The sequence below is a fragment of the Bombina bombina genome, chromosome 3 (genome assembly GCF_027579735.1).
Source record: "Bombina bombina isolate aBomBom1 chromosome 3, aBomBom1.pri, whole genome shotgun sequence".
NCBI classification, from domain to species: Eukaryota; Metazoa; Chordata; class Amphibia; order Anura; family Bombinatoridae; genus Bombina; species Bombina bombina.
The window spans coordinates 801325036-801338743 of NC_069501.1; the positions used below are offsets into that span (position 1 = coordinate 801325036).

Sequence of the window (13708 nt, forward strand, 5' to 3'; positions counted from 1 at the left end):
GCATGCAATTTTAAGCAACTTTCTAATTTACTCCTATTATCAATTTTTCCTCGTTCTCTTGCTATCATTATTTGAAAAAGAAGGCATCTAAGCTTTTTTTTGGTTTCAGTACTCTGGACAGCACTTTTTTATTGGTGGATGAATTTATCCACCAATCAGCAAGGACAACCCAGGTTGTTCACCAAAAATGGGCCGGCATCTAAACTTACATTCTTGCATTTCAAATAAAGATACCAAGAGAATTAAGAAAATTTGATAATAGGAGTAAATTAGAAAGTTGCTTAAAATTTCATACTCAATCTGAATCACAAAAGAAAAATTTTGGGTACAGTGTCCCTTTAACAATTAAGAGTCTCCCTTCCTTATCTTTAAGAATTTCCTCTTTCTTGAAATTTAAGGATGCATGTAATAGAATGGCCACCCCACATTTTTTTTTAGCATTAAGTGCATGATACTGCAACGGATAGTTCTTATCCCAGTACTTAGGTGTGGTTTCTGAAACAAAGTGTGTCTCCTGCAGCATTATTATATGGGCACTTTGGGATTTATAATCTGAGATTGCTTTTTTCCTTTTTATGTTGGAGTTCAACCCCCTTACATTATGTGTTATTAATTTAATGTGCATAACTTTTTCCCCCCCATGGTTTTGCCAACATTGCCCCATTTGTGCCTAGAGTCAATTTTATGTGACCATGTTTTATACATCTGTATTGTGTGAACATTTGAGACTGTATATAACTTTAAATAAAAACAAAAACAAAATAAATACTTACAACTTAACGCAGCATTATGCATCGGTAACAAAACAAATATCATAACTTAGGTCAACTCTGGAACTTACAGCATTTTTCCAATAACCTAGACTCAAATGGATAAATAAAATCTAAATACTGTCAGCAAATCTAAATAACTTAGCATTAGAGATAAGGATAGAAAGGATTAAAGCAAGAAGTAGAAAGGAAAAGAGGGATCAGGAAAAGTAGCTGTAGAGCAAAGAAGGGAAGGCTTCCATGGACCCTGAACTCTCATGTAACAGTGCTGCATACAGTACTCTTCATAACTGTGAATAAGAAAGTTCGGGTATCATCAATCTTATAGTCTGCCTCTAGCATCCTCCCTGTGATCTATAAGGCAAGTCCACCTTCACTTCTTCCCATCTTGCGGTAAAATGAGTCCCAAAAGCTAATTAGGGATGAATCAAGGTACTGTAAGAGATTCCACTGGAGGGTCGATGTCTTCATCTTCCTTATTTGAGGAGGTTTTCACTTTTTTGGGTTTGCCACTCTTGCTTACTGTCGTCCAAACTCTCTGTATCGGCTTTCTTGAAGCTTTATGAATGGTCTGTGGCTCTTCTTCAGCAACTTGGATATCCAATTTAGCTAGGAGCATCAGTCCTTCTTCCACTGTAGAGCAAGAATAGGAGATGTTATTATGAGTGAAGATCAATTTGAATGGGAAGTTCCAGCGGTATCTTATATTTTCCCTGCGCCTCATCAGTGTTATTGGCGATAAATCAGTGAATATCTGAATATTGTGGCCCTCATATGTGATGGTGCGAGCCTGTCTGGCTGCTTGGATAATTAATTCCTTGATGTGGAAATAGTGTAGCTTAACAATAATGTCTCTTGTTTTGGATTGAGTGGGTTTGGTTAAGGCCCTGTGCACTCTGTCCAGAATTAACATTGTGGGCTCTGTGTCTGGGATGAGTTGGTGGAAAATCTCAGTTATATCAGCCTGCAAATTTTTATAATCCTCCGGTAGATTTCTAATGCGAAGGTTAGACCGTCTAGATCTATTCTCCAGATCCTCAACTTGATCTTCAAGCTTTTTTATGTAGATGGAGTGATCTAGTAATGTATGCTGGATTTGTGGAATTTCTTCCGAAATATCTTCCAATCTGTTTTCAATCTCTGTTGTCCTGCCTCCAATCTCTCTGATATCTTGCTTAAGATCATGCAGGGCTGTTTTTAACTCCTCATGAAAAAAGGATTTTATTTGAGTCAATAACTCATTATTTGGGATGTCACCTTGTTGTCCATTCTCCTCCTCTGAGGTTTCACTCGTGGTACTATGTTTAGGTGAGCCCGTAGATTTCTCTCGAGTTTTTTTAGTTTCAATTGAGATTTGGAGAGACATTCTTTTACAGATTGATTTCTGCTTTTCATCTTGATTGTAGCTGCTCGCCCCTTATCAAGAGACTATGTCAGTTATTTCTCACACAATTCTAAGGCTGTATAATTCAGACTGCTTAAATAAAGTAATGTAATGAGGGGGCACAATATCAGTACATTCTCTTTATAGTAGCATTGCTGATGATTTTATCTTTATATCACTGTTAGTAGTTATTCCAAGTTGACCATGGTTACTTCAGCACTAACATATTAAGTCTCCTACTTGCATTGCAGAAATATAATATCGTATTTGAGGTTCTGATATATACGGGATCCTGGTTCTAATGTCACAAGACCACTGAGAGGTGTGTAGTTTGCCTGCCCGATTTATCCTAAAGTTGCCTCAGTAGTTGCCCCTTCAGGTCAGTCAGACTTTTAGATGTTGTAAATGTCCACTCTCACTAATAAGAACCTCAATCCAATGAATCCCCTATTTGTTGATTATCACTCTCACATTTATGTCTCCGATGAGGCTTGTATTCAGTTACTTAAACATATACATCAGATAGAGCACCCACGTGGAGTTCTGTTAGTGCTAGGCCTTTCACTTGCTGTATAGAGTACAATGAGTTCTGGGCCTTTTATATTAATAACAAAGCTATGCAAATAGGCTGTAGGTAACTTCAATTTTAGGATGTTTATCAGGGAGGGTTATATGCTTATGTATGATGTTTATAAAGTGACACTTACTACCTTTTCACTGGAACTTTTCCAAACTGCGGCATAATCAGGATAATGTCTCTTCTTTATCAGATGATAGATAATACTTGGTTCCCCCAGTTTCTGGCAGAGTGTTGCTCGGCTGAGAGAGGATCCACTGCTCTTTAAAATGAGCTGCTGTTATGCTGTGCGAGTGCCGATGTAGGCCAAAGCCTCGGACTTTCCTACCAACTCCTCTGGTTCTCCCGGTCGGCCTTCCTCCGATTCCACTTCCTCAATCAAAATAAAGCCTAAAAATGCTTTCTGGGTCTCCCCTTCACTTGCCTGGTGTGGCAAACTCCGCCCCCCCACTCATGACATTTTATTTGTCAGGGACTATTTAGATTATAACACAAGTGTGTATGGAGTAATATACATCCTAAATGGACACAACATTTATTTGTGTTGCATCTAAAATGGGATGTTTTAAAATGTATTGTTAATGGACGTTTCTATAGTAAATTTACGCTTGTGAGTGGTGTCACTGTCCTCTAATACAGCAGTGGGAATTTTTCTTTTCAGCCAGTGAAAAATTAGTATTTAAGAACCAGGTGTACATATACACATATATGCACTTCCTGTTAGCTTTAAAATCAAATCTATTTTCCATGGTAAAAAAATGTTTTAACATATAAATAGTGCTTTATTCTATGAATGATATACATTTTTAGTGTTGCTATTCCTTTAAAGATACTGTTATTGATAAAACTATGTTCCTATATACAAAATGTGTGATACTATTTACATTAAAAAAGCATTACCATCTCAATGCTAGTATGTTTTCCCTCTTCCAAGGAATAAAAGCAAATTACTTGTCACCATCACTGCAACTGATTCACTTGTTAAACTATACAATTATTTAAAGCATGTTTGATTGCATTTTACTATATTGAAGGGAGGTAAAATGTCAACTTGTCATTAGATGTCGCCTGTGAAAGATAATGGTAAAACATTTTATACTGAGAATTTATTTTACGGGTTTACCAATATAATAGCTCTTCACCATCTCAATAAAAAAAAAAAAAACATTTTGTGTAGTGGATAAGAGCAATTCTATAAAAGTTGAAATAGCTTCTTAAGATATATAAAATGAGATCAAAATAGGTGGGTTTTTAAGGAGTGTCTGAAGCTATACAAGGTTGGAGACAGTCTTATGGAGCGGGGTAGAGAGTTCCAGAGGACAAGAGCAGCACGTGCAAAGTCTTGGAGGTGGGAGAGGGACATAGAGATAACAGGAGTGGAGAGATGTAGGTCAGAGGTTGATCGAAGAGGACGGGATGGGGAATATTTCATGATAAGAGAGGAAATATAGTTGGGAGTTAGACTGTTGAGTGCTTTGTAAGTTAGGGTTAATACTGTATTCTAGAGTGTATGTAGAGCCAGTGTAGAGACTGGCAGAGCGGAGCAGCTGATGTAGATCAGCGATTTAGGTGGATGAGTCTAGCAGAAGCATTCATAATAGATTGGAGGGCGGAGAGGGGGTGTTTTAGAAGGCCATTTAGGAGTAGATTACAATAATCAATGCGTGACAAAATGAGGGAATGAATAAGTATTTTTGTAGTTTTTTGAGTAAGGAAGGGACGAATTCTGGAAATATTGAGTAGGTGTGAACAGCAGTATTTGGTACATGCTTGTATATGTTGGTTGAATGTGAGTTCTGAATCTAGTGTGACCCCAAGACAATGGACCTGGGGTGAGGTGTTGAGAATAGAGTCTCCAACCATCAGAGAAATCTCAGGTGTTGGATGTTTCGAAGGGGAGGGAATAAGAAACAGCTCAGTTTTGGACAGATTGAGTTGGAGGTAGTGTGAAGACATCCAAGAGTAAATTGCAGAGAGGCAGTTGGAAATCTGGTTGAGTAAAGAGGGAGAGCTATCAGGAGAGGAAAGATAGATTTGGGTATCATTAGCATATAAGTGGTACTGGAATCCAAAGGAGGCTATACGTTTTCCAAGAAAGTATGTATAGAGAGAGAAAAACTGAGAAAGACATAGGATCACAAGATATGTTGTTAAAGGAAACTGAAAACGAGCGGTTTGAGAGATATGATGCAAGCCATGAGAGGGCTGTGTCTTGGATGCCAAATTAATGTAGTATTTTTAGGAGGAGAGGATGGTGGACTGTGTCAAAAGCAGCAGATAGGTCAAGAAGCTGAAAACAGGTCATTTGTTACTTTAGCAAGAGCGGTTTCTGCTGAGTGTTTAGGACGGAAACCAGATTGTAGTGGTACAAGAATGGAGTTAGTTGTGAGAAATTGAGTTAGCCGATTATAGACCAGTCGTTCCAATAATTTTGAAGCAAAGGGAAGTAAGGAGACCGGTCGATAGTTAGAAGGCATGGAGGTGTCAAGCGAGGGCTTTTTTTAGGATTTGTATGATAGACGCATGCTTGAATGTATCAGGACATGTGCCAGGAGTGAGAGATTGGTTAAAGAGATGAGTTAGGGTAAGGGTTAGTAAAGCAGAGAGAGAGGGAAGAAGTCATGAAGGAATAGGGTTAAGTGGGCAGGTTGTGAGATTAGCCAAGGATAGGAGTACAGAGACTTCTTCCTCTGTTACAGAGTTTTGTTATATAAAACAAGGTTTTATACGTATTTAATTTCTTAGTAGATTATGATAATTATTGTTTTTATAATCATTGCAATAATGCATGTTTCTTTTTAGGCTCACAATCAATGCAGAATGCCAATTACAGCTGCACAACTTTCCAATGGATGAGCACTCATGTCCACTCATATTCTCCAGCTGTAAGTAATACCTTAGATCATGACAATTTTATAGTCTTGAAACTATAAGTAAAACTGTTAAATGCTGTATTCATTTTCAGAATTTGCTCTGTGCTTACTATGTTGCTCCCTTGTTTAATGTTTGCATATATACTAAATAATTATTATTTGTTTTCTGGATTCACTGAAAAGATATAAACTATTCATTTATAAGCAGAGATATATCATAGATTAACAATTTTCAATATACTATATTGGTGCTTTTGCTATGTTATTCAACTTAGGGACTAAATATATTTAAAATAGAGAATGGTGGCTGTATGACTCTGAATGGTTAAACTTTTAAATGGTTTTAAAATCTAATACAATGTACAACTAGTAAATGGTAACTGTAATTGTTTCTTTTAAAGGGACATTAAACTGCTGTTATTGCATGTCATCCTGTTTCTGCAGCTCTTTTCCTTCTTCTGTTTTAATAGATTAAAGTTGCCAGATACTGAAGCTCCGCCTCTTTGTACTGGGGCTGCCATCTTGGAGCTAGGTATCCTCACAGCCTGTGACATAAGCTGTGCACACTCGCAGAACAGTGATATTGTCTATTTTTTTCTACAGATGTATAATGTGCTTCAGGTTAGGGTGCATGATACAAAGCAGGAGCTGTGTGCTTTGGAGCTGCTGCATTGCTATATATTATTGTTAAGTGCTTTTTTAAAATATATTTTGTGTAACTGTAAAACTGTGTAAATATGCATGATGTAGCATGCGCACTAACCTGAAGCCCATTATACAGCTGTAAAAAAGTGAACAAAATTAATAATCAGTAAGTGTGCACTGCTTGTGCCACAGGCTGACAGAATACCTGAGCTCAAAGATGGCAGCCCCCAGTACAAAGAGGCAGACCTTTAGTATCTGGCACCTTTAAGCTATTAAACAGAACCGATTTGTAAAGAGCTGCAGGATGAAATGTAATAACATGGTGAGTAGTTATTATTCTTTTGTAGCTGTGTAGTTGTGCACTGCAGCCTAATGTCCCTTTAAGCAGCACACACATTTATATATATATATATTTTATACATATATACATACATACATACATACAAATGTGTGCTTTCACAGTTCGGCTCCAAAAATAGCCGAGGGCTTCTGGCGGCCACCATCTTCGGCATTCATTTCCTCACAAAGAAGATGAATACTCATGTCTAAAATATATACAGTAGAGATAGAGAGAGATAAAATATAGAGATAGATAGATATACAGTACATATACACATATTTATATGGGAAGTTTCTTGCCTATAATTTAGAAGAGACCAGCTTTTAGCTCACATCTTTGATTCATATTTTATAAGAATAAAATTTCTAAGAAACATTTTATTTGCACTTATTTTATATATTAATGCTGATCACTGCTGGTTGTCACAAGATCAAGAACATTATGTTTTATTCAAATATTGGTTGTCAGCACAAGAGAGTGTTACTCAAGAATGTTTAGTAATGCAGTCATGAAATGCCAAATACTAAAAGTGAAGAATCTTTAGTCACATTTTTTTCAGCTGCTACTGCAAAAAGTTGTTAATTTAGAGTCTGCATCTCCGATAAGCATCCTGATCTTGCAAATCTAGTAACTGAGCCTTTGCAAAAGTTTTTTTTATATGCTGCTAAATTATATTTAATAACTATAATTGCTGCTTTCAAAAATAAACTGACTTTCTCTTTTCAGCATTTTACATTTTTATCAAATGTCAAAACTGTTACATTTTGAATTGAGAAAACAAGTATTCTACTTTACATATCTTGTTATTTTTTTATGAGATGTGTTAGGTAGCGTGAATGGCAAAACTGATATTTATGTATATGTATCATCATGTGCACTGAAATGGCAGTATATTTATTAGATTGACTTGCAAAAAATAATATGATGCAAAATTGTTAGATAGCATAATACTCAAAAAACATATAATAATAATTAGAGGGGAAAAAAAAGTCAAAATTAAAGTTAAATAGATTGAGTAGAGCATGGATTTTTTTTAACATCTTTCCAATTTACTTCTGTTATCAATTTTCCTTTGTTTTCTTATTATCCTTGTAATTCTAGGTGTGCTCAGGAGTGTGCATGTGTCTTTAGCCATCTGGCAGTACACAGTTACAAAATTCAGAAACAGATGTTTTTGGATGCGCCTTTGAAACTCACTTTGGGATTGGCGGTCTAAAAGTAAATGCCACTGCTATTCAATATAACATTTATAGAAGAGGGGGGGGGGGTAAAATAATAAAAAAAAGTATATTTGATTGTATATATAAATAAAAATTCTATTAAAGCAAATATTGCACGTAGACATCAAACTAAAATAGAATTCCTTTACTAGTTATTTCATTAATAAAACACAATTAGGCAATTAGACATAAATCAGTAAAAGACAAGTAAAAGAAACTTCATATAAATTATCCTATTCAGTGTTTAAACATAGTATCAGTTACAAAGACTAAGGGGCATATGTATCAAGCTCCAAATGGAGCTTGATGCACCGTGTTTCTGGCGAGCCTGAAGGCTCGCCAGAAACACAAGTTATAAAGCAGCGGTTACAAAGACCGCTGCTCAATAACCTGTCCGCCTGCTCTGAGCAGGCGGACAGACATCGCCGGAAATCAACCCGATCGAGTATGATCGGGTTGATTGACACCCCCCTGCTGCAGGGGGCGGCGTTGCACCAGCAGCTCTCTTGATCTGCTGGTGCAATGCTGAATATGGCGAGCGCATTGCTCGCCGTATTCAGTGAGGTCTGGCGAACCTGATCCGCAGTGTCAGATCAGGTCCACTAGACCTTGAAAACTAGAGGCCTAAGAGTGTGTTAACCACGGATTAAGAAGATAATGTATTTGTCCAACGTGATAAGTATAATTTTTTCTGACTGGCCCGAATTGGAGTTAGCAACAATTGAAAAAAAAAGTCAATAAAAAAGTGCCAGGGACTTTCTGTGAATAAAATATTAAGCAAACATTAAATAGCAACATCCTTTTGGAGGCTACAGTTCCTTTGTACATATGACGATTACTGCTAAAATCTGTGTTCTGAACAAAGCCCTTCCAGCTGTATATTCTGTTGTATTTTCGGCACATTCTTGAGCCCGGATTACAAGCAATCTTCCGTCTGTGGTCTTCTGGGATTCGCGGGCCCTGTGAAGCACACTAGCTTCCGCATCACTCGTTATGACCTCTGTCATTAGGAAGTCTGTATTGTTCTGATATGGCTTCTGTGCCTACAGTGTCTCTACAGTGTTATTGTTTGGGCAATAATTATTCCTTTGCTCCTCACAAATTGCTACGCGTTTCGGCTTTTACTACATCTTTTTTCAAGTAGTCTAATGTGCTCCATACATCTTCATCTTTTTAAACCTCTCTAAATGTTTTGATTGGTTGAGGTGAGACGTTGCCATTTTTCCTATTGGTCTATTTTCCATGGTAATTACAAAAGTACAAAAATACATACATTTCTAAAACAGCATTCTGTAAACATTCTATAAAAAATCTATAAAAAAGATATTCTAATAAAAATGATGATTTATTAAAAGTGATCTATATTTCTTATTATACAATCCATTGGTGAAGTTATAAATCTGCCTTAATACATATATCTTTTACACAATTTTTATTAATCTAAACTGCGATATGAAATAGACAATTTTTAAAATAAACATCAACCTCTCAAAGTCAATTTCATACAGGGAGTGCAGAATTATTAGGCAAATGAGTATTTTGACCACATCATCCTCTTTATGCATGTTGTCTTACTCCAAGCTGTATAGGCTCGAAAGCCTACTACCAATTAAGCATATTAGGTGATGTGCATCTCTGTAATGAGAAGGGGTGTGGTCTAATGACATCAACACCCTATATCAGGTGTGCATAATTATTCCTTTGGCAAAATGGGTCAAAAGAAGGACTTGACAGGCTCAGAAAAGTCAAAAATAGTGAGATATCTTGCAGAGGGATGCAGCACTCTTAAAATTGCAAAGCTTCTGAAGCGTGATCATCGAACAATCAAGCGTTTCATTCAAAATAGTCAACAGGGTCGCAAGAAGCGTGTGGAAAAACCAAGGCGCAAAATAACTGCCCATGAACTGAGAAAAGTCAAGCGTGCAGCTGCCAAGATGCCACTTGCCACCAGTTTGGCCATATTTCAGAGCTGCAACATCACTGGAGTGCCCAAAAGCACAAGGTGTGCAATACTCAGAGACATGGCCAAGGTAAGAAAGGCTGAAAGACGACCACCACTGAACAAGACACACAAGCTGAAACGTCAAGACTGGGCCAAGAAAAGACTGATTTTTCTAAGGTTTTATGGACTGATGAAATGAGAGTGAGTCTTGATGGGCCAGATGGATGGGCCCGTGGCTGGATTGGTAAAGGGCAGAGAGCTGCAGTCCGACTCAGACGCCAGCAAGGTGGAGGTGGAGTACTGGTTTGGGCTGGTATCATCAAAGATGAGCTTGTGGGGCCTTTTCGGGTTGAGGATGGAGTCAAGCTCAACTCCCAATCCTACTGCCAGTTTCTGGAAGACACCTTCTTCAAGCAGTGGTACAGGAAGAAGTCTGCATCCTTCAAGAAAAGCATGATTTTCATGCAGGACAATGCTCCATCACACGCGTCCAAGTACTTCACAGCATGGCTGGCAAGAAAGGGTATAAAAGAAGAAAATCTAATGACATGGCCTCCTTGTTCACCTGATCTGAACCCCATTGAGAACCTGTGGTCCATCATCAAATGTGAGATTTACAAGGAGGGAAAACAGTACACCTCTCTGAACAGTGTCTGGGAGGCTGGGGTTGCTGCTGCACGCAATGTTGATGGTGAAAAGATCAAAACACTGACAGAGTCCATGGATGGCAGGCTTTTGAGTATCCTTGCAAAGAAAGGTGGCTATATTGGTCACTGATTTGTTTTTGTTTTGTTTTTGAATGTCAGAAATGTATATTTGTGAATGTTGAGATGTTATATTGGTTTCACTGGTAAAAATAAATAATTGAAATGGGTATATATTTGTTTTTTGTTAAGTTGCCTAATAATTATGCACAGTAATAGTCACCTGCACACACAGATATCCCCCTAAAATAGCTAAAACTAAAAACAAACTAAAAACTACTTCCAAAAATATTCAGCTTTGATATTAATGAGTTTTTTGGGTTCATTGAGAACATGGTTGTTGTTCAATAATAAAATTAATCCTCAAAAATACAACTTGCCTAATAATTCTGCACTCCCTGTAGTTTTATTATATAACTTAAGATATCGGATTAGGGGACCATGCATACTTATATAGTAGTACTTTTTGGGTCTAGAGCATATTAAAAGGTTAGAGGGGCAAAACCTAAATAAATGGGACCTAAGTTTTGTCCCTCTAACTTTTTGATGTGCTCTAGACCCCAAAAGTACTACTATATAATTATGCTTGGTCACCTAATCTGATACCTTAAGTTATATAATAAAACTATGAAACTGACTTTGACAAATTGATGTTTTGTTTAAAAATTGACATACAGCTAGATTACGAGTTATGCACGCTATAGATAAATTGACGAATGCAACAAAAGTTGCGTTATTTAACCCCCTATAGTGCAACCATTACAAGTTTTCAAACAGCCGGCTTGTGCATGTGATATGGTGGTTTTAAGCTCCATACTGCACAAAATACAAGCACTGTTTTGACGTGCTTATGCACACTTTCCCCATAAACATTATTGGGGAGAGCGGATTAGAAAAACCTAACACCTGCGGTCGCTGAATGAAAAGCTTGGTAACTCAGCCCAGTTGATGTCTATGGGGGGGAAAAAGATACGTTTAAACCTAACACCCTAACATAGTAGGATGATAGCTACTGAAATTCTATTGGCTGATTTGAATAGCCAATAGATATTCAGTAGCTCTCATCCTATTGGCTGATTTTAATTTACAAAATCAAATCAACCAATAGGAATGCAAGGGACGCCATCTTGAATCGCGTACCTTGCATTGAAGATTCAGTGGAGTGTACAGCAGTGATCTATGAAGAGGATGCCGCTCGCCGGATGTCTTAAAGATGGACCCGCTCCACGCCGCCAGGATGAAGATAGATGTTGCTTGGATGAAGATAGAAGAGATGGCCTGGATGAGGACTTCTTGCCGCTTGGATGAGGACTTTGCCGCATGAATGAGAACTTTGCCTCCTGGATGAAGATCGTTGGAGCGGGACTTCAAAAACTGTAAGTGGATCTTCAGGGGTTAGTGATAGTTTTTTCTTAAGGTTTTTTTGGGTGTTTTTTAGATAGTTTGTGGGATTGGGGGGGTGTGGGTTTGTAATTTTAGTGGGTGTTTGTACTTTTTTTTCAGGTAAAATAGCTGTTTAACTTAGGACAATGCACTACAAAAGACCCTTTTAAGGGCTATTAATAGTTTATTCTAGATTAGGTTTTTATTTTATTTAGATTAGGTTTTTATTTTAGGTTTTATTATTTCTGATAAACTGTTTGTTATTTTGTGTAATGTATTTTTTTTTTGTTTTGGGGGTGGGTTTTTTTTTTTTTTTAAAGAGCTGCATGCCCTTTTAAGGGTCAATCCCCATACAAATGCCCTTTTTAGGGCAAATGGTAGATTAGGTTTTAATTTAGTTTTATTTTGTGGGTTTGGGGGGTGGGGGGGTTGTAGTATACTGTTAGGGGGTGTTTGTTTTGTTTTGTATAAAAAGAGCTGTTATCTTTAGGGAAATGCCCTACAAAAGGCCCTTTTATGGGACCTTGGTAGTTTATTCTAGATTAGGCTTTTTCTTTTTTTTTTTAAGGGTATTAGAATAGGAATCATTTTTATTGTTTGGATAATTTTGTATGTTATTTTTTGTAATAGTAGGTTTTTTTTTGTTGTAATTTTAGTGTCTTTTATTTTTTGTAATGTTAGGTTTTAGTGTAAGGCATCTTAGGTTTAATTTCACAGGTAAGTTTGTATTTATTTTAACTAGGTAGTTAGTAAATAGTTAATAACTATTTACTAACTTGTCTACCTAATTAAAATAAATACAAACTTACCTGTCAAGTAAAAATAAAACCTAAGCTAGCTACAATATAACTATTAGTTATATTGTAGCTAGCTTAGGTTTTATTTCACAGGTAAGTATGTATTTAGTTTTAAATAGGTATTATTTAGTTAATAATTGTAATTTTATTTTTTCTCCATTTTAATTATGTTAAAGTTAGGGGGTGTTAGGGTTACGTTAGGGTTAGGTTTAGGGGTTACTAGTTTAAATTAGTTTATTGCGATGTGGGAGGCTTTCATTTTAGGGGTTAATAGGTTTATTTAGTATATTTCATTGTGGGGGGCTTGCGATTTAGGGGTTAATAGGTTTATTATAGTGGCAGCTGAATTAGGGCTTAATAACTTTAGTATAGTGGGGGCGAGGTGGGCGGACGGCTGATTATGGGTTAATAATATTTAAATAGTGTTTGCGATCTGGGAGGGTGGTGGTTTAGGGGTTAATAACTTTATTATAATGACGGCGATGTCGGGGAGCGGAAGAATATGGATTAATAAATGTTATTAGTGGCAGCAATGTCGGGAGCGGCAGATTAGCGGTTAATAACTTTAATATAGTATTTGCGATGCGGGAGGGCCTGGTTTAGGGGTTAATAGGTAGTTTATGGGTGTTTAGTGTACTTTTAACAGTTTAAATATGAGTTTTATGTAACAGTTTTTTTGTTTTGTTTTTGTTAAATAAGCATAGAACTTTATTTCTTGTATAATATGGAAATAAGGTATAATGCACTTTATGAACGATAATCTTCTTTTTTTAATGTTTAAATAGTTTTTATTGAGGTTGAAAAATAAAAACAGTACAAGATTGCTGTATATACAGCCAACGTGAAACACATTATAGCAATCAACAAGGTCATTGTTATACATAACATTGTAAGATGCATGGTTAAAGGGCATGTATTATAATACAAGTTGGCAATTAAATATAACAGTAATAGAAAATATTCATACTGCAATACTGCATATATAGTAAAGTAAGACAATGGCCTCTATTTATCAAGCTCCGTAAGGAGCTTGATGGCCCCTGTTTCTGGTGAGTCTTCAGACTCGCCAGAAA

At 36.7% G+C, this 13708-nt stretch overlaps 1 protein-coding gene across 2 annotated transcripts in view; it reads left to right on the forward strand.

Moving 5' to 3' along the window:
• The window catches only part of GABRG3 (gamma-aminobutyric acid type A receptor subunit gamma3), a 1437912-nt gene that overhangs the window by 880757 nt on the left and 543447 nt on the right, over positions 1-13708 (forward strand). For both annotated transcript variants that reach the window (XM_053707720.1, XM_053707721.1), the window contains exon 5: positions 5534-5616. In XM_053707720.1, the coding sequence (XP_053563695.1) occupies positions 5534-5616 (83 nt within the window). The remainder of the gene's footprint in view (positions 1-5533; positions 5617-13708) is intronic.